Source organism: Mauremys reevesii, linkage group 12 (genome assembly GCF_016161935.1).
Source record: "Mauremys reevesii isolate NIE-2019 linkage group 12, ASM1616193v1, whole genome shotgun sequence".
Classification (NCBI taxonomy): domain Eukaryota; kingdom Metazoa; phylum Chordata; order Testudines; family Geoemydidae; genus Mauremys; species Mauremys reevesii.
This window is the reverse complement of record NC_052634.1, coordinates 28,931,144-28,950,052: the sequence shown is the minus strand read 5'-3', so window position 1 is coordinate 28,950,052 and position 18,909 is coordinate 28,931,144. Positions and strand designations below refer to the sequence as shown.

Genomic DNA, 18,909 nt, shown 5'->3' with positions numbered 1-18,909 from the left:
CCTACGTATCTATATCTCACACTACAAAGGTGATACAAACAAAATGATCATACTTGGAAAATTATAACATTTCCCCTGACCCCTAACACGGCATATCTAGCACAATTCATTGCAATTTTATCATATTGGTATTAATAATAAAGTAATAACTATATAAAGTGTCGCACAGTTCCAGACAGTGTCACACTTGGTAAAGCAGTGAATTCCCAGAACCAGCTGCCCAGGTCCTTGAAGATGCAGAACACTCTGCTTAGGAGGGATTGAAATACCCACATATCTGCTGGGAACACACATTGACACAGGGCCTGGGTCAGTCTGTAATCCTATGTTCACTCTTCTGGAAAATTATGATCAATTCTGTACACAGAATGGTTTGTGATGTATCACTGGAAATTGCATAATCTACTGAATAGTATCCTCCTGTTAAAATGTGTAACAACACTGTATGTAAAGTTGTGAGATTTTACTGTATGATATTACAAAAGTTACAATTCTGGGGAACACCCACAGACCAGTTCCTCAGAGACAGCAAGGCAAACAGCTGGTCAAACAGCCATTCTGCGGCAGGGGGAAGGTGTGAAGAAGACAGTTACATTCCATCACATGAAACTCATCTCTACAACAGACAGCCTGGCACCATCACTCAGCTGAGAACTGAAGTTGTTTCTAATAGAAAGGACTGAATTATAAAAAGAAGTGAGGAAAGTCTCTCTCTCCCCTTTCCCTCTGCCCATGACAACTCCTGAAGAACTGAACTTGGGCAGCAGGGGCAGGTTAGGGGGAGTCCTGGCTGAAAGGAAAACCAGCCTGTCTCAGCACGTGGTGAGAGAAACATTTGCTTTGAATCCATTTTAGCTGGTTAACTTAGACGTTAGTTTGTGTTTTATCTTTGCATTTCTTTTGTAAAAAATTCTGACTTTTATGCCTCATTACCCGTAGTCACTGAAAAGATTTTTTTCCGGCAGTTAACAATTTTGTTTTATTGTTTTACCTAACTAGTGTGGTTGGATTCAACTGTGTTGGAAACTCCATTTGGGATAACAAGGCTGGTGCATGTCATTTTCCACTGATGAAATGACAGATTTCAGATGAGCTTGCGTTGTTCAGCAGTGTGCTGGACAGGGAAAGATGCACATTTCTGGGGGATGTCTGGGACCGGAGAATTTTCTGGGGTTCCCCTGTGGGTACTGTAATTCGTGAGTCACTGACTAGCAGCACTCAATACTGTGTAGCTGGGAGCGAGTTACATACTGGAGACTGTGTGTTACCTGCCCAGGAGTGGCTGCTCTCACAGTAAAACAGTGTAAAAGTCACCCCAGCCTGGGGAACTGAGGGGAAACAGCTGTTCAACGCTCCAGATTGCACTGTGGTTAATGTCACAGACACTCAATTTCAAAGAGGCTCCCAAAACACAGAGAAAGTAAATCCATGTCCCAGAAATCCAAGACTCCAGAGAGAGGGCAAGTCTCCCCAGCACTGCTTCTTGCTGACAGAGAGGTCCAGAGACAATGAGAGAGTCCTGGGGAAGCTGGGGACAGTAACCATGGGCTGGTGGGGTTCAGTGGAGAAAGGGAACAGGAAGGGCAGGGATAGTACTGAATGCAGGATCTCAGCACTACTGGATGTCAGGATAGCACATAGTGCAGCCCATTGGAAAACATAATCCCAACTAGACATATCAAATGATGTGGTCTAAATTATCTGTTTCCACTCAAGAGAGATTTCGGAGTCACTGTGGATAGTTCTCTGAACACATCCACTCAACGTGCAGTGGCTGTCAAAAAGCAAACAAAAAGTTGGGAATCATTAAGACAGGGATAGATAAGAAGACAGAAAATATCATATCACTTCTCTATGAACCCATGGTACGCCCACATCTTGAATACTGCATGCAGCTGTGGTCTCCCCATCTCAAAGAAGATATATTGGAATTAGAAAATGTTCAGAAAAGGACAAAAATATGGAACAACTTCTGTATGAGGTGAGATTAAAAGACTGGGACTTTTCAGCTTGGAAAAGAGACAAAGGGGGGATATGAGAGAGGTCTATATGTCATGACTGTCGTGGAGAAAGTGAATAAGTGTTATTTACGCCTCATAACACAAGAACTAGGAATCACCAAATGAAATTAATAGGCAGCAGGTTTAGAACAAACAAAAGGAAGTATTTCTTCACACAACACACAGTCAACCTGTAGAACTCCTTGCCTGAGGAGGTTGTGAAGGCTAGGACTATAACAGGGTTTAAAAGAGAACTGGATAAATTCATGGAGGTTAACTCCATTAATAGCTATTAGCCAGGACGGGTAAGGAAGGGTGTCCCTAGCCTCTGTTTGTCAGAGGGGCGTGATGGATGGCAGGGGAGAGATCACTTGGTGATTGCCTGTTGGGTTCACTCACTCCAAGGCACCTGGAGTTGGCCACTGTCAGTGGACAGGATACTGGGCCAGGTGGACCTTTGCTCTGACCCAATACGGACATTCTTATGTTCTTACGTTATGCTGGACCTAAGCCCCAGTTTTACTTGAGCAAACAGGAGATATTTGACACTGTGCGATACGGCTCCTGTGCGCTGTTCCCAAAGTGTTCTGCAGCAGGGGAGGGTCTGTGGCAGTGTGTGTGTCACTGGCATATTGGGGTGATGGAGAGACAGGGCAGAGTAGGGATGGCATTGGGGGATGGCATGAACCATCTCTCTTCATTTCCCTTCCAAGAACCGAGGGGACAGGACTCCTTACCCAGCGAGGTCACATTCTCATAGTTCTCCTGCATGACATCCCAGTAGAGGGCTCTCTGAGTGGGGTCCAGCAGAGCCCCCTCTTCCCTGGTGAAATACACAGCCACCTCCTCGAAGGTCACCGGCCCCTGAAAGAGCAAGAGTCCAGCACTCAGTACCTGCTGCCCCACTCACACTTTCAATCAAATGGAAGCTCTAGTGGATGATAGTCAACAGAGTCCCACCCCCACCCCGCTCAGAGAATCCTGGAAACACCGGGGTGAGGGGATGAAGCAAGAGCCCCTTGTCTCTCCCAGCAGATCCATCACACACCTACTGCCACAGACTGATACAGATGGAGCCTCTAGCAGGGTCCAGGTAGAGTTCCGTGGTAGGAAGCCCAACACTCTTCTCATTGTGAGGAGCTGGATATGAAGGGAGGGGAATCTCCCCTATGTCTGACTAGTGGGTGCCCCCTTCATATCTCACAGCAGCCACTGGTTAGTCAGGTCAGGCTCCAGCACCGGGAGTCTGGTCAGTTTTCCTAACCCCATGTAGGAGGGTTATTTTCTGTTCCAGAAATGAGGGCATTTCAACCTCCTAATCTCATGGGTCTGCTCCTAGAGTCTAGGCCATTTATTAAACAACTCCAAGCAGGTTTGCCACAATCTGTCATTCTCCCTTTCCCAACCTGTGCATTTCCTGCCCCGCTCCAACCTCCAAACCAGACCAGGCAAACCTTCCCATCTCTGGTGTTCTTGCTGTCCCTCTCCCTCCTGCAGGAACCCACCAGCAACCCCCCGATAATCCCTACCTTAGCTGGCTCCACTGCAGCCATTTCTCTCCCCTGTCCCGTGGGAGGATGGGATGAGCTGGAGTGAAACATGGACGTCATTCTGCAGCCTGGCAGGGCGAGAAGGGCAGTTGTGGGGGTTACAGAACAGGTTTTAGTTAGTTTCACATCACGATTCCCCCAGGCCCTTTCCCTGCAGACAGACATCCTAGATTCTGCCATGCTGAGCAATGCTCAATCTCTTTATTACAGTGTAGACCTGGCCCCTTCTGTCAGGCTAAGCCCAGAGATTTTTAACCTCCCTTCTCCGTCCCTCCATCCCATAACAAAACCCAGGTCTACACTGGAGGTGGAGGTTGATCTAAGATACGCAACTTCAGCTATGAGAATAGCGTAGCTGAAGTCGGCTTACTTAGATCGACTTACTGCAGCATCCGACTGCTGCTGCTAACCCATCGACTCCGCATTCGCCCCTTGAGGCAGTGGAGTACTGGAGTTGATGGGAGAGCGCTACCTGCCGATCCGGTGGTAGTGTAGACCTGCCCTTTGTCTCTGAACACAAGGCTAGAAAAGAGCAGAACCAAAGGAGTCACTGTGGGGGATTCCCTCGGACACGGACCCCAGGGCAGTCACACCCCAGCAGGGGGAATATGGAGTCTGGAACCCTTTTTTCCTCTGTCTGATCCTTTTCTTGTTCACTGGAAAGTGGTTCTGCCCAGGGATGCTGCAATACATGTGTCTGGGTGGACTAGAGGGCTGGAAATCTCTCCCCCCACTCATTTCTCCCACTGCCCCTTTCAGTCTCTCCTTCCCTGTCCTCTCTCCCTGCCCTCTGGCTGGGAAAGCCCATTCCTGGTTCTTTGCTCTCCCATGGCTGGATTTTCTCCTGGCAACTACTAATGAGAGGAGATATTGGGGGGTGAGGGGGGGTGCTGTTTGTGCAGAGTCACTTTCTTGCCAGTCCCCAGCATTTTCTCTGAGGTCTGTCTGTTACCTGGAGTCTGTGGCTCAGAATTTGTATTAACAAAGCCCAGGTCTGGCTAGTACCAGCTGCAGAAAGTCATCACCTGGACTGGGCAGAGAAGCAGCTTTAATTAAGGTCACTTCAGCACAGAACCCTGCTGGAGGAGCAGCAGCTGCTAAGCCTGGTCTCCCCGATCACAATGGAGGCTGCAGCGTCTGACCCAGGAAGCTGAACCCCAATATCCCGGGCAGAGAGGGACAGAGCGTTTGAGCAGCTTCCCTCCTTTAGCTCTCTGGGGAGAGCTGCTAATGAGAGCCCCTCTTCACAGGGAGAATCTCATTTGCCCCACTGTCCATCTGGAGTCACTCCCTGTCTTTCCATACAGTGACTCTGGATTAACAATGTTCTCAATGAATCCAGATTTCAGAAAGAATGAGTCCAGAATGCTGTGGAAGATAGTGATAAACCCCTTCCCACCTCCCTCACCCCCCAGATCTAGGACAAGGAATCAGGGCAGGAATTTTCCCTAGGAAACCAGACGTTCCTGCAGTTTTCAAGAGGAGAGAAAAGCAAAATCTGTCACTTCACCTCACAGTGTTTGATAAGTGGCTAGAAAGTTATCATGGTGACTGGGCCTGGCTGGGGAATGCCAGGAAGTGCTTGGAGCCAGGATTCTGGCACAAGCTGATGAGATAGAAGGAACATGGTTAGTAGCAGCCCCCAGAGCCTCCATCCAGGGGCCTCCAAACACCCCCCAGTACCCAGAATCCAGACCCCCCAGCCAGGGTCCCACCATATGTTCCCTGGGACCCAACCCCCAGAATCCCTGGCCAGAGACCCCAGATACCCCTCAGAGCCCCACCAGCCAGAGAACCCCCCCCCCCAGATCTTCACTGCCAGGCTAGGAATCCCAAAGGTTTCCCCCCCACCAGCCAGGGACCCCAACTGGGAACTCACTGCCTGCCTAGGACCCCCGCCTGCCCTTCAGCAGAAAGGTAAGACATACCCATGCCCTGTCACTAGCAAATAATGGCCACCATGGATCCACCCCAGAGGTGGCTACATCTTAGCAATGTGGGAAGCAGCCCCTTCCAGAGACCATTTATCATGGGCTTTGGGATACTTCTGGACCCACGCTGCACTCAGTGACCTCCTCATCCCATGCCAGATGGAGAAAAGAAAAGGGTCCAGCCAACTCTCCCGTTACCAGCTGGGAACCACCGATCCCCCAAACAGGGGGAGGCCTCTGGCTTTAATTAAACATGTGTCTGGTCTCTTTCATCAGCAAACATTTTAACAGAGATAAAGGAGGGAACAAATGATTCTCAAAGGAGAGGGGAAAGATGATCACTGGGCAATTTAACCCCCTGCGACCTCCAGGATGGAGAACGACTCAGAGCAACAGGTTCCCTCCAAGGAAGGAGAAGTTGCTGGGATTTAGAGACATGGGGAACAGCCCGAACCCGACAGGATTTTTAATTGATATTTGATAATGACGTAGAAAGAGGGAAATCCTGAGCTTTGAGATCAATGTTCAGAAATGAAAGAGAAAGGGTGGAAATCTGAGCGATTTTGGATCCATTTTTGCCAATTATAGAGAAGAAAGTGTAAAATCGGAGGTATTTTATATCAGTTGTTGGTATGAGGTAAAATCTGAGTGTATTTCACATCAATATTTGATAAATGAATAGAGCAGAAATGGGCAACATTTGCAAACATTTTTTATACATGTTTAAGAATCTGAGGAAAGGTATAAATCTCAGATTTCCTTTTTATTTTATCATTAGAGAGACAAGGAAAAAATCTCTGGGGATATTCACTTAGAAATAGACAACTAAAGGGAAGTGGAGCAAATGTTTAGGGTATAAACGTGTAACAAGGTAAGCAATTGACAACACGAGAGAAAAACACCAAGATCTGAGGGGGATTTTATGTTGCTATTAAATAACTAAAGGGAAAAGGGGGACTGTTTGACTGGATTTTATGAGACTATCCAATACATAAACACAAAGTGATGGCACCTCCCTCTGCCACCATTCCCACGGGCAGCAGGGAGCCCTGTGAGGAGCTGCTTTAAGAGGGCAAAGGGGGGGGAGGGGGGAGCTGGCAGGTCCCTGGATGAGGGAAGGGGGCAGCAGTGGGGACGGGCAGGTGGCTGTGGTGGTAGTTGGGGCAGTAACTGGGAAACTGGGTCCGGGCAGCCCCACGGGGACACGTGCCCTCCCGCCCCGGCAGAGAACCGGCATCTCACCCCGCCAGGGGCAGCCCCGTGCTGGGGACTGACCCGGGGCAACAATTTCCCACCCGGACAAGGACAAATCGCAGCAGGTAAAACGGGGGGGGGGACCCCCCATCTGAGAGATTTTAAATGGACACTTGAGAAGTGTGGGGAGACCAGGGCACTATGGGGGGAGATCAGAGAGCTGATCATCGGGGGGGGGGGGATCTCCCTGGATTTTAGAGCCCCGTGTGATAACGAGAGAAAAGGGGAAAAACTTGACAGGACTTTGTACGTGGGAGGACGTGGCACAAACAGAACAGGATTCAGTGAATTTACCCCCGCCCCCCCGGGGGAATTTCCTGGCTGCACAAAACAGTTCGAATCTCCCTCCCCAATGACCCCCCCGTATCGCTCCGCGGCTTCTCCCAGGTTCCCCGGGGCAGAGTCACGTGCCCGCCCCCCCCGGGGTCTCTCACTCACCGGCTCACACGGAGGCGGCGGCAGCAGCAGCTTTGTTCTCCCGCCCCCAGCGGGGCTCGCACGGAGCATGCGCAGTTCCAGCTCCTGACCCCTCCCTGACCCGGGCTGGGAGGGCGGACGCGGCCCCGGGGCAGGCTGGGAGATGTAGTTCCGGGCTCTCCCTGGAGCGGAAGTGACGTCGGTCAGGGAGGTGGAGCCGGAGCGCGAACGCGCGCGGAGCGCTGCGGTTCTGCCTGGCTCGTGCGGGGCCGTTGGAGCCTCTCCCGGGCCGGAGAAGGTTTGTGCCGTTGGGGCTCTGGGCATGCGCAGATCGCGGCGGGAGAGACCTTCATTAACCGCCCCGTGCCCGGCCCGGCCCCGCCCCCGCTGCGGAGCTGCAGCCTCCAGGTGCCGGCGCGAGCCCGGGGGCGGGGCCGGACGGGAGGATCCGGGGCGGGGGGGGGGGGAGTGTCGGTGCAGCCCGGACATGGCCGGGGGGGGAGGCGCCGGTGACCCCCGAGGAGCGGGGAGAGAAAGGGGGGGGCTGAGACCCCCTCGGATTTACCGCTGCCCCCCCGTGGGGACCCCCCGCCCCCTTTCTCCCTAGAGCCACGAGCAGCCCCCAGGGTGACCCCCCTCCCCCAACCCCTGAGAAGTTCCCTGCCCCCCCCCGATTGTGCCCCATTTTCTCTCCCCTTCGCCAGTGTCCAGCTCCCCCTGGGGCTGGGGGGGCTCTGGGGGTGTCTGGGGCCCTGGCCAGGGGCTCTGGGGACTGGGGGCCAGGGAAGATCTGGCAGGACCCTGGCTGGGGCTGTGGGGGTGTCTGGGGGCCCGGCTGTGGGGTCTGGGCTCTGGGTACTGGGGGGTGTCTGGGGGCTGCTGCTAACCCTGATCCTGCTCCCGGATCAGTTTGTGCCACAATCCTGGCTCCAAGCGCGGCCAGGCAGCCCCCAGCCAGGCCCACTCACCCTGATAACTTTCTATCCACTTACCAAACACTGTCAGGTGAAATCACAGATTTTGCTTTTCTCCCCTCTTGAAAACTGCAGGAACTTCTGGTCCCGCAGGGAATATTCATGCCCCCCCCCCCCGTCCTTGTCCTAGATCTTGGGGGGTGAGGCAGGTGGGAAGGGGGCTAGAAATGCCACACAATGGTCTCTTCCACAGCATTCTGGACTCCTTCTCCCTGAAATCTGGTTTAATTGAGACCATCGTTAATCCAGAGTCACTGCATGGAAAGACAAGGAGTGACTCCAGATGGACAGTGGGGCAAATGAGATCAGCAATTCTCCCTGTGAGGAGGGGCTCTCATTAGCTGCTCGCCCCAGAGAGCTAAAGGACGGAAGCTGCTCAAACGCTCTGTCCCTCTCTGCTCAGGATATTGGGGTTCAGCTTCCTGGGTCAGACGCTGCAGCCTCCATTGTGATCTGGGAGACCAGGCTTAGCAGCTGCTGCTCCCCCAGCGGGGTTCTGTGCTGGGATGTGACCTTAATTAAAGCTTCTTCTCTGCCCGGCCCAGGGGATGACTTTCTGCAGCTGGTCCTAGCCCCTTGGGGCAGCCCTGGGCCCTGTTAATACAAATTCTACCACAGACTCCAGGTAACTGAAAGTCCTCTGGGAAAGTGCTGGGGACTGGCAAGAAAGTGACTCTGCACAAACAGCCTCTCCTCCCATTAGCAATTGCCAGGAGCAAATCCAGCCATGGGAGAGCAAAGCCCCCAGGAATGGGACTTTCCCAGCCAGAGGGACAGGGAGAGAGGACAGGGGAAGGAGAGACTGAAAGGGGAAGTGGGAGAAGAGAGCTAGAAATCTCTCTTCCCACTCATTAGTCCACCCAGACACATGTATTGCAGCATCCCTGGGCAGAACCACTTTCCAGTGAACAAGAAAAGGATCAGACAGAGGAAAAGCTGGTTCTTGACTCCATATTCCCCCTACTGGGGTGTGCCTGCCCTGGGGTCAGTGTCCGAGGGAATCCCCCACAGTGACTCCTTTGGTTCTGCTCTTTTCTAGCCTTGTGTTCAGAGACTTTGTTATGTGATCGGGGGAGGCAGAAGGGAGGTTAAACATGTGTCTGTGGGCCTAGCCTGGCAGGAAGGGCAAGCTCCACACTGTAATAAAGAGATTGAGCATTTTCCCAGGATGGCAGAATCTAGGATGTCTGTCTGCAGGGAAAGGGCCTGGGGGAATCGTGATGTGAAATTAACTAAAGCCTGTTCTGAAACCTCCACAACTGCCCTTCTCACCCTCCCAGGCTGCAGAACGACATCCATGTTTCGCTCTAGCTCATCCCATCCTCCCATGGGACAGGGGAGAGAAATGGCTGCAGAGGAGCCTGTTCAGGTAGGGATTATCGGGGGGTTGCTGGTGGGTTCCTGCAGGAGGGAGAGGGACAGCAAATACACCGGAGATGGGAAGATTTGCACAGTCTGGTTTGGAGCGGGGCAGGAAATGCACAGGTTGGGGAAGGGAGGAGGACAGCTTGTGACATTCCTGCTGGGGGTAGTTTAATAAATGGCCCAGATTCTAGGAACAGACCTATGAGATTAGGAGGTGAAAATACCCTAATTTGTGAAACAGAAAATAACCCTCCTACCTGGGGCTAGGAAAACTGACCAGAATCCCAGTGCTGGAGCCTGACCTGACTAACCAGCGGCTGCTGTGAGATATGAAAGGGGGCACCCACCAGTGAGGTTTAGGGGAGATTCCCCTCCCTTCATATCCAGCTCCTCAGAATGGGGAGGGTGTTGGGCTTCCTACCAGGGAGCTCTCCCTGGTCCCTGCTAGGGGCTTCATCTCCTGTATCGGTCTGTGGCTAGTAGGCTTGTGATGGATCTGCTGAGAGAGACAAGGGGCTCTTGCTTTGTCCCCTTAACTTGGTGTTTCCAGGATGCTCTGAGTGGGGTGGGGGTGGGACTCTGACTGTGATCCACCCAGAGCTTGCATTTGATTGGCTTCTCTCCCCCACAAATAGTGGGGCTGTGAGTGGGGCAGCAGGTACTGAGTGTTGGACTCTTGCTCTTTCAGAGGCCAGTGACATTTGAGGAGGTGGCTGTGTATTTCACCAGGGAAGAGTGGGCTCTGCTGGACCCTGCTCAGAGAGCCCTCTACAGAGACGTCATGCAGGAGAACTATGAGAATGTGACCTCGTTGGGTAAGGATTCCTGTCCCCTCAGTTCTTGGAAGGGGAAATGAAGAGAAAAGGTTCATGCCAGCCCCACAATGCCACCTCTGCTCTGTCCTGTCTCTGCATCACCCCAATATGCCAGTGACCCACACGCACTGCCACAGACCCTCCCCTGCTGCAGAACACAGGAACAGTATTGCACAGTGTCAAATATCTCCTGTTTGCATAAGTAAACTTCTTTGAGATGGGGCAACCACATCTGCATGCAGCGTTATGCTCCTACAAAGCACATGGGATCTTTGTAGAGGAAGGTAAATACACAGCATTTATTGAGAATACAACAGTTAGCATATGCTTTTTAGTCACCCACCCGTGATGTTCATAGTTACCAGTCTCTTGTAGCTCGAGTCAATCTAATGGCCAGTTAGATTGAGCACGAGTGTGGGGCTGGGCTCTTGTCGGTCACGATCCAGTGCTCCTGGAGTGTGGCAAGACAAACCCAAAGTCCCATGGCCAAGCACCCTGGTTCTTATAGGCTTTTTTCCTTTGTTGAACTCTATGGATTTTGCTGTGTCAGTTTGTGATTGGTTACTTCTTAACTGGTGTAAACATTCCAATGCACCTCCGAGAGGGTCAACCTGTCCTTTGTTCTGATTTAATCAATTGTCCTCAGGGGTGCCAGCCTTGACCTCAGGGTCATCAATCTGCCCTTCGTTATGGATGCGCGTTGTTGATTCTTTGATGTCCTTTAAGTCTCTTGACTCCTTCTTCCTTGACTCTGGCTATAACAATGGCCTTTACACCTTCTCTTTTCCTGATGCATACATCCTCATTCACACAAACCCACTGAGAATACAAACAGTAGTGTTTTATATCGAGAAAAAAGGCATTGCAAATGAAACCTTGCCTTCAATGTTTCTCTAATCTACTTAACATAGACACAATAGTGAATCCTGTCTCTTACTTACTAAACCTTAAAACAAAGACATGTAGATTTAACTAGAGTGCCTAATTTGTAATACATAGAGGAAACCATAGTAGACAGTGTAACTTATCCTAAAACAAAAGGTGACCATAATCAGTCAGAAGGATTGTTCTGGTCTGTCATTCCTTTCTGCTATTCAAACAGGGTGGCTGACAGGATGAAATCAAATCATACATTAATTCTCACAGTACATTATAAAATCCAGCTCCTACAGCCGTATTCAAGATGTGGGCGTACCATAGATTTATATAGAGGCAATATGATATTTTCTGTCTTTTCTATCCCTTGCTTAATGATTCCCAGCATTCCGTTTGCTTTTTGACTGCTGCTGCACATTGAGTGGATGTTTTCAGAGAACTATCCATGATTCCAAGATCTCTCTCTTGAGTGGAAACTGCTAATTTAGACCTCATCATTTTATATGTCTAGTTGGGATTATGTTTTCCAATGGGCTGCACTATGTGCTATCCTGACATCTAGTACTGCTGAGATCCTGCATTCAGTCATATCCCTGCCCTTCCTGTTCCCTTTCTCCACTGAACCCCACCAGCCCATGCTTCCTGTTCCCAGCTTCCCCAGGACTCTCTCATTGTCTCTGGACCTCTCCATCAGCAAGAAGCAGTGCTGGGGAGACTTGCCCTCTCTCTGGAGTCTTGGATTTCTGGGACATGGATTTACTTTCTCTGAGTTTTGGGAGCCTCTTTGAAATTGAGTGTCTGTGACATTAACTACAGTGCAATCTGGAGTGAACAGCTGTGTCCCCTCAGTTTCCCAAGCTGGGGTGACTTTTACACTGTTTTACTGTGAGAGCAGCCGCTCCTGAGCAGTTAACACACAGTCTCCAGCATGTAACTTGCTCCCAGCTACACAGTATTGAGTGCTGCTAGTCAGCGACTCATGAGTTACAGTGCAGCACAGGAAAACCCCAGAAAAGTCTCTGTTCCCAGACTTCCCCGAGAAATCTGCATCTTTCCCTGTCCAGCACACTACTGAACAAGGCAAGCTCATATGACGTCTGTCATTTTATCTGTGGAAAATGACATGCACCAGCCTTGTTATCCCATGTAGATGAGTGGACTCATCCCTGCAGCACCCCCTGCTGGTGACTTCTGGGAATTAGCTCATTCCAGCTCCGGCGCACCCTCTGCAGGCCAGTGATCCGCCTGTCCTCTGGCCCCACGTGTCCTTCCCTGGACCTGGTGCCCCTTTTACCTGGGGTGCTGCCCTCTGGCAGTAACCCCTCAGTCTTGGGGTCTCCCCTCCCCAGGGAACTCCCACCCACTATTCCCACCTCGGCTCAGTATAAGGCCAGTCATCGTCTAGCCCCACCCCCTGGGGCAGGCTGCAGTATCAGCCACTCATCACTGGCAAGGAGGATTTGGACCTGCTGCCTTTGCCTACCGCTGGGCTGCCCTCTGCAACCCCCCAGTACCTATTGCCTTCTGCTAGGCCGCAGCCTGGGGCTTTCCAGGCTGGAGCTCCCCAGCTCCTCTGCCTTTCCCCAGCCCTGCTCCACTCAGGTACCCTGTCTCTAGCTCCCTGCAGCCAGGCCCCTCTCCCTCTACAAACAGGGAGAGACTAATCATCTGCCCCTGGCTTCTCTGCCTTTATAGGGCCAGCTGAGTCTGTTTGGGGCGTGGCCCCATCTGCAGTCACTTCCCCCAATTAGCCCAGCCTAAAAGCTGCTTTCTCCAGCCACAGCCCCCTCCCAGGGCTGTTTTTAACCCTTCAGGACAGGAGCGGGGGTCCACCCCGCTACAACCCAAATGCAGTTTCCAACACACTTTAATCCAAACACACTAGTTGGATAAAACAATAAAACAAGATTGTTAATTACCAAAAAAAAAAAGATTTTAAGTGACTACAGGTAACGAGGCATAAAAGTCAGAATTGTTTACAAAAGAAATGCAAGATAAAACACAAACTAACATGCAAGTCAGAGGTGGGCAAACTACGGCCCACAGGCCACATCCGACCCGCGGGCCCAGCCTGCCCGGCCCCTGAGCTCCTGGCCGGGGAGGATCCCCCGTCCCCTCCCCTCCTCTCCCCTGCTGTCCCCTCGCCCCCGCTGTCCCCCTGCAGCCTCAACATGCCGCGCCCTCAGCGCTCTGGCCCACCGCTCCTGGGCAGTGCTGCAGCGGTGGGGCTGCGAGCTCCTACTGCTCTGAGTGGCATGGTAAGGGGGCTGGTCTGCGCGCTCCTGAGGGACCTCGTGTCTAGCTGCAGCAGGCAGCGTGGCTGTGGTAAGGGGGCCAGGGCCGGGGGTTGGATAAGGGGCAGAGAGTCCTGGGGGGCAGTCAGGGGACAGGGAGCAGGGGACGGTTGGGCGGGTGGTCAGGAGATGGAGAACTGGGGGGTTGGATAGGCGTAGGAGTCCCGGGGTCTGTCAGGGGGCAGGGGTGTGGATATGGGTTCATATCCAGGACCCCACCCCCTACCCAACCCCGCTGCTACCTGTCCCTTGACTGCCCTGACCTCTGTCCACCCCCCTGCCCACTGACAGACCCTTGGGACTCCCACACCTATCCAGCCCCTGTCCTCCCAGAACCTCCGCCCCATCCAACTGTCCCCTGACTGCCCCCTGGGACTCCCTGCTCCTTATCCAACGCCCCCACCTCCTTACCATGCTGCTCAGAGCAGCGTGTCTGGCAGCCACGTGGACCACGCAGAGCCAGACACACTGCCCTGCAGGAGCGCACAGCCCCGCCCTGCAGGAGCGCTGCCCGCACGGTGGCGTGGCTGCGGGGGAGGGGCTAGCCTCCCCAGCCAGGAGCTCAGGCACTGGGCAGGACGGTCCTGTCGGCTGGATGTGGCCCGTGGGCCGTAATTTGCCCATCCCTGATCAAGGGCATAAACCTATTGAGTCAGCAAGACATGCAGGGGTATGTCTGTGTGCTGAGACTTCCGAGGCTTTTCCATGCCATGTGCTGTGAAGCTTGTGTTTGGGACACAGGTAGTACAAGCCACATGGCAAAGGGAATATAAAGGGCAGCTGCATCATCTCCATTTTGTCTTCAATCCCTCTTCCTACCTCTGGAGCAACTTCTCTACAAATTGAAGCCTGGAACAAAGGACTGAAAGACCCATCGAACTTGTGGATGTGTTCCAGACGGACTTTCAAGCCAGAAGCTCAACAATACTGCTAATAACCTGATGTATAGATTTTGGAATGCATCTCACTGCTTTTCCATTTAACAACTTTTTTTGTGTCATGTCCTGTCTTGTCTTTCCATGCTAAAGGATTGGCTGGCAGTGTGGTCTTTTGGGTAAGATCCAAACCTATAGTGATCTTGTAATGTGGCTGACCTTTTGGGGTCAGAAAAACATTTTGTATATGAGCAGAGTTTTTAAATAACCTCTCACTGTACTGGACCTAGGTGCTGATTGGGAGTTGGAGAACTGGAATGCCATAAAGGGGGCCGTGTGATTTCTTTTTTCAGCTTCTCGATAACCCGTGTGTGGGATCAGAAGCACAGTTTGTGACTGGTCGTTGAGTTTAACTTCAGTGTTAACCACCAGTTTTGGGAGCATCTGCTCTCCCTTTTTCATCCTGCCCTGACCCTGTCATTTTCAGTGTGGACTGCCCCAGGCACACCCGTCACACTAAGCACTGAAGTTAAATTAATAGAATGTTTTTTATGACAAAGTTATGAAATCAAGTGACCTCCTTTGTTTTCTTTCATCTGAGCAGGGTTTCCAATTTCCCAACCTGATGTGATCTCCCAGCTGGAACAAGGGGAAGAGCCGTGGGTCCCAGACCTCCAGCATTCAGAAGAAAGAGAGATCCTGAGAGCTCCCTGCACAGGTGAGGAAATATTAAACCAACTGAGAATCTGTAAGTGCCTGAAGGAAACATCTGGGATGCCCTACAATGCCCTTGGAAGGTCTCTCAGTTCAATATTGTCCCTAGCAGGGGTCGTATCCTTAGGGTAAATATAGCTCATGGCTTCCTGTAGACACTAGCAGACACCAGGCAGTAGCTTCCTCCCTTCCCCCTGTGAATTTGGATGAGATGTGAAGCCTGAATTGATCCCCTCCTCTCTCCTGTTTGGGGAAGAACTTGGGGGAGTTAAGTTCCTGATTTTTATTTGACCTCTCTCCAGTACTTGTATTGGTTTGGCCTTCCCCTTTCCATCCCTGTTTGAGATTTCTGTCTCTATCACAGCAGGTGACGCAATGGTATGTGAGAAAGAGGAGGAGAATTCTCAGCAGGAAAATGTTGAGCAAGTGGATAAACACAGAGCATTATCACAAAGATCGAAAAGGAATGTGTCCTGGAGTCATAAGCGGGAAAAATCCCATGACATTCAGCACAGACCAGAAGGAGAGCAGGGAAACCAGCCAGGGGAGAAAGTGGGTAAATGTATTTCCTGTCAGGAAACTCAGAAGGACCTCAAGGAAACCACAACACAACAGGAAATCCTCAGCAGAAAGAGAAAAAAAACATGCAGTGCGTTTGGGGAAAACGTATGTGATTACTCCATCCTTATAAAGCATCACAGAATCCACACAGGGAAGAGGCCCTATGAATGCACTGAGTGTGGAAAATGCTTCCCTAGCAGCTCAGCCCTTTCTCAACATCAGAGAATCCACACAGGGGAGAGGCCCTATGAATGCAGTGAGTGTGGGAAAAGCTTCACTAGCAGTTCACACCTTTCTAAACATCAGAGAATCCACACAGGGAAGAGGCCCTATGAATGCAGTGAGTGTGGAAAATGCTTCACTAGAAGCTCAGGCCTTTATCAACATCAGAGAATCCACACAGGGGAGAGGCCCTATGAATGCAGTGAGTGTGGCAAAAACTTCACTAGCAGCTCAAACCTTCTTACCCATCAGAGAATCCACACAGGGGAGAGGCCCTATGAATGCAGTGAGTGTGGAAAATGCTTCAGTAGCAGCTCAGGCCTTTATCAACATCAGAGAATCCACACAGGGGAGAGGCCCTATGAATGCAGTGAGTGTGGAAAATGCTTCACTGACAGCTCATCCCTTTCTCAACATCAGAGAATCCACACAGGGGAGAGGCCCTATGAATGCAGTGACTGTGGGAAAACCTTCAGTCGCAGTTCACAGCTTATTAGGCATCAGAGAATCCACACAGTTAAGAGGCCCTATGAATGCAGTGTGTGTGGCAAAAACTTCTCTAGCAGCTCAAACCTTCTTACCCATCAGAAAATCCACACAGGGGAGAGGCCCTATGAATGCAGTGAGTGTGGGAAAAACTTCACTAGCAGCTCAAACCTTCTTGCCCATCAGAGAATCCACACAGGGGAGAGGCCCTATGAATGCAGTGAGTGTGGAAAATGCTTCACTGACAGTTCATCCCTTTCTCAACATCAGAGAATCCACACAGGGGAGAGGCCCTATGAATGCAGTGAGTGTGGGAAAACCTTCAGTCGCAGTTCACACCTTATTAGGCATCATAGAATCCACACAGGGGAGAGGCCCTATGAATGCAGTGAGTGTGGGAAAACCTTCAGTCGCAGTTCACACCTTATTAGGCATCAAAGAATCCACACAGGGGAGAGGCCCTATGTATCCAGTGTGTGTGGAAAATGCTTCACTAGGATCTCAGACCTTATTAGACATCAGAAAATCCACACCGGTGGGAGACCCTATAAATGCAGTGAGTGTGGGAAAACCTTCTGTGGGCACTTAGCCCATGTTAGTCATCAGAGAATCTGCAAGGGAGATCAACAACATAAACACCTCTAGGGCTATCAATACTTTTTTTTCTCTAATGATTTTCCTGATTCCCACGTAGTAACTTTTAAAGCTGTTTGAACTGTTTGCAGCATGGTTATCCCTCAGTTTGACCAGATGAGGGGCCCATTTTTGCCTTTTGCAGTTTGCCCTGTTTTGAAGTGGACCCATTTGTCCTTTCTATCAACTCCATTATCCCATGAGTAATTCTAGTGTGCCCTTCCTATCAGGAACCAGGGAGCATCACATTTATACTATTCTTCCTATTTCAAAGTTATTGTTAGTCACCAGTGATACAGATTGTATCATTGCCACTTGTTCTCACGTTGCTCTGGGTTGTGCTGAAGAGCAGATATAATGGGAATTTTTCAAATTATAGTTAAATGAAGAGGAGCAGGGGCAGGAAAAAAAAGTGTAATTTCAGCCTCTGTGACACTGGAAGGAGATGGGGAGATGCAGAGATTCCCTTCTTCCCCATCACTGCAGAACTGTTAACTTTTGTCTGAGCCATGCAGAGGTTATCATCATCACATTCTATCCATCCACTTCTCAAAGTGTCCTGTGAGGAACAGTTCTTAGCTGTCTGTGCTTGGAGATGATGCTTTAACTTCTTTAATCTTATATCAGAGTCGCTCTGACTGGAGATGAAAGTGTCAAAGACCTGGAAGGGGAATTCAAATGGATCCCAAACACAGTGTGATCATTGGGAGTTTAAATCCCAGGTTCCATCTATTGGTAAAGCCACTTCTGGCAAGGTGAGTGGTTTTGTCTCCCATTATGGCAAAGCTCGGATACTAAAAATTTTGTAAATAACATAACTGGCTATTGAGACAGTGCTGAGTGAAGTATGTTTGAATGGATCAGAGGAGAATGTGATGGGAGAATCTCTTGTCCTGATTCTGAATAATCAGATGTAACCTGCTCTGGAATTTCACTTCACACTTTCATTGCCATGTATTCTAGCTCTCTGTGATGTGGGTTTCTATCTTTCCTGAAGGCTGTTTGGTCACTCAATTGGATAGTAGTTCAGTTTGATAGGATGTAGCTCAGTTTTATTGGAGAATTTAAGACAAATGACTATTTGCTAAAGTCATCATTTCTCACTTCAGCTTTGCTTTTTCCCCATCCCTGCATGATGTCATGGAGAAAGGTTGAAGTGCAGTTCTGTCAGCATTAGAGAACTCTCCAATTTACTGGACAGGCTAACAAAGAAACAGCAGTGATTTAAAATCTCTACTCAGAAATGGTGAACAACAGCAGAACCCCAACTAACTGAAGGAAGTGCATATGATCACAGTGTAGTTCAATTGTTTAAGTCAATATTGTCCCAGATGTTCTGGGGAGAAAATTCCATGCTAAGTGATTTTTGAACTAGGCACAATGCCCAGGTATTTGGTTCCAAAGCCTTTGTAACCCAGGCCCTACAGAAGTTCTTTCCTAGCTAATCTTATTGTATCGGAGACGCTGCCCTTCATGATGCAGATGTTGAGGAAATAGAAGTGGAGTTTTGTTGAATGTATCCTTTGTAGGTGCTAAAAATGTATATCGAATCAAATCAGTTTTGGAAATCTAATAGCTGCAGAAAAATAGCTATTTTTGAATAGAAACTCCAACTCTGGTCACTAATGAAGATTGTGATCCAGCCCTGTATCCAGTCCCTTGCCTGGAACTGTGCCACCAAATTAAAGAAAAGCTGGGCATGTTTTGGTAAGCCTCCATGTTTTGGTAAGCCTCACTAACACTGCTGAGATTTGGAGTGGTTTTGTAAAGGATTCTACTTCGGAGAAGTGTAAATTTACCCTAACCAAGACCAAGGATTTGGAAAGAGCTGGGGCTGAAAGAGTCCACACCCAGTTCTTCATTTCCACCACAGTAAAGGAAGCTATGGTGACCAATGACCCAAGGAAAATTGTTTGTACAACTCCATTTCCTAGTTCAGTGT

General features: G+C 50.3%; 1 protein-coding gene and 1 pseudogene across 1 annotated transcript in view; one reads left to right on the top strand and one right to left on the bottom strand.

The window, feature by feature from the left end:
* Nucleotides 1-18,909, bottom strand: part of LOC120375866 — a 332,464-nt pseudogene that overhangs the window by 165,028 nt on the left and 148,527 nt on the right.
* Nucleotides 8,704-18,909, top strand: part of LOC120375891 (zinc finger protein 189-like) — an 83,860-nt gene continuing 73,654 nt past the window's right edge. Inside the window, exons 1-5 of the mRNA XM_039496909.1 lie at nt 8,704-8,751; nt 9,407-9,495; nt 10,180-10,306; nt 14,112-14,127; nt 15,716-16,904. Coding sequence (XP_039352843.1) covers nt 9,424-9,495; nt 10,180-10,306; nt 14,112-14,127; nt 15,716-16,904 — 1,404 coding nt within the window. The 5' untranslated portion in view covers nt 8,704-8,751; nt 9,407-9,423. The remainder of the gene's footprint in view (nt 8,752-9,406; nt 9,496-10,179; nt 10,307-14,111; nt 14,128-15,715; nt 16,905-18,909) is intronic.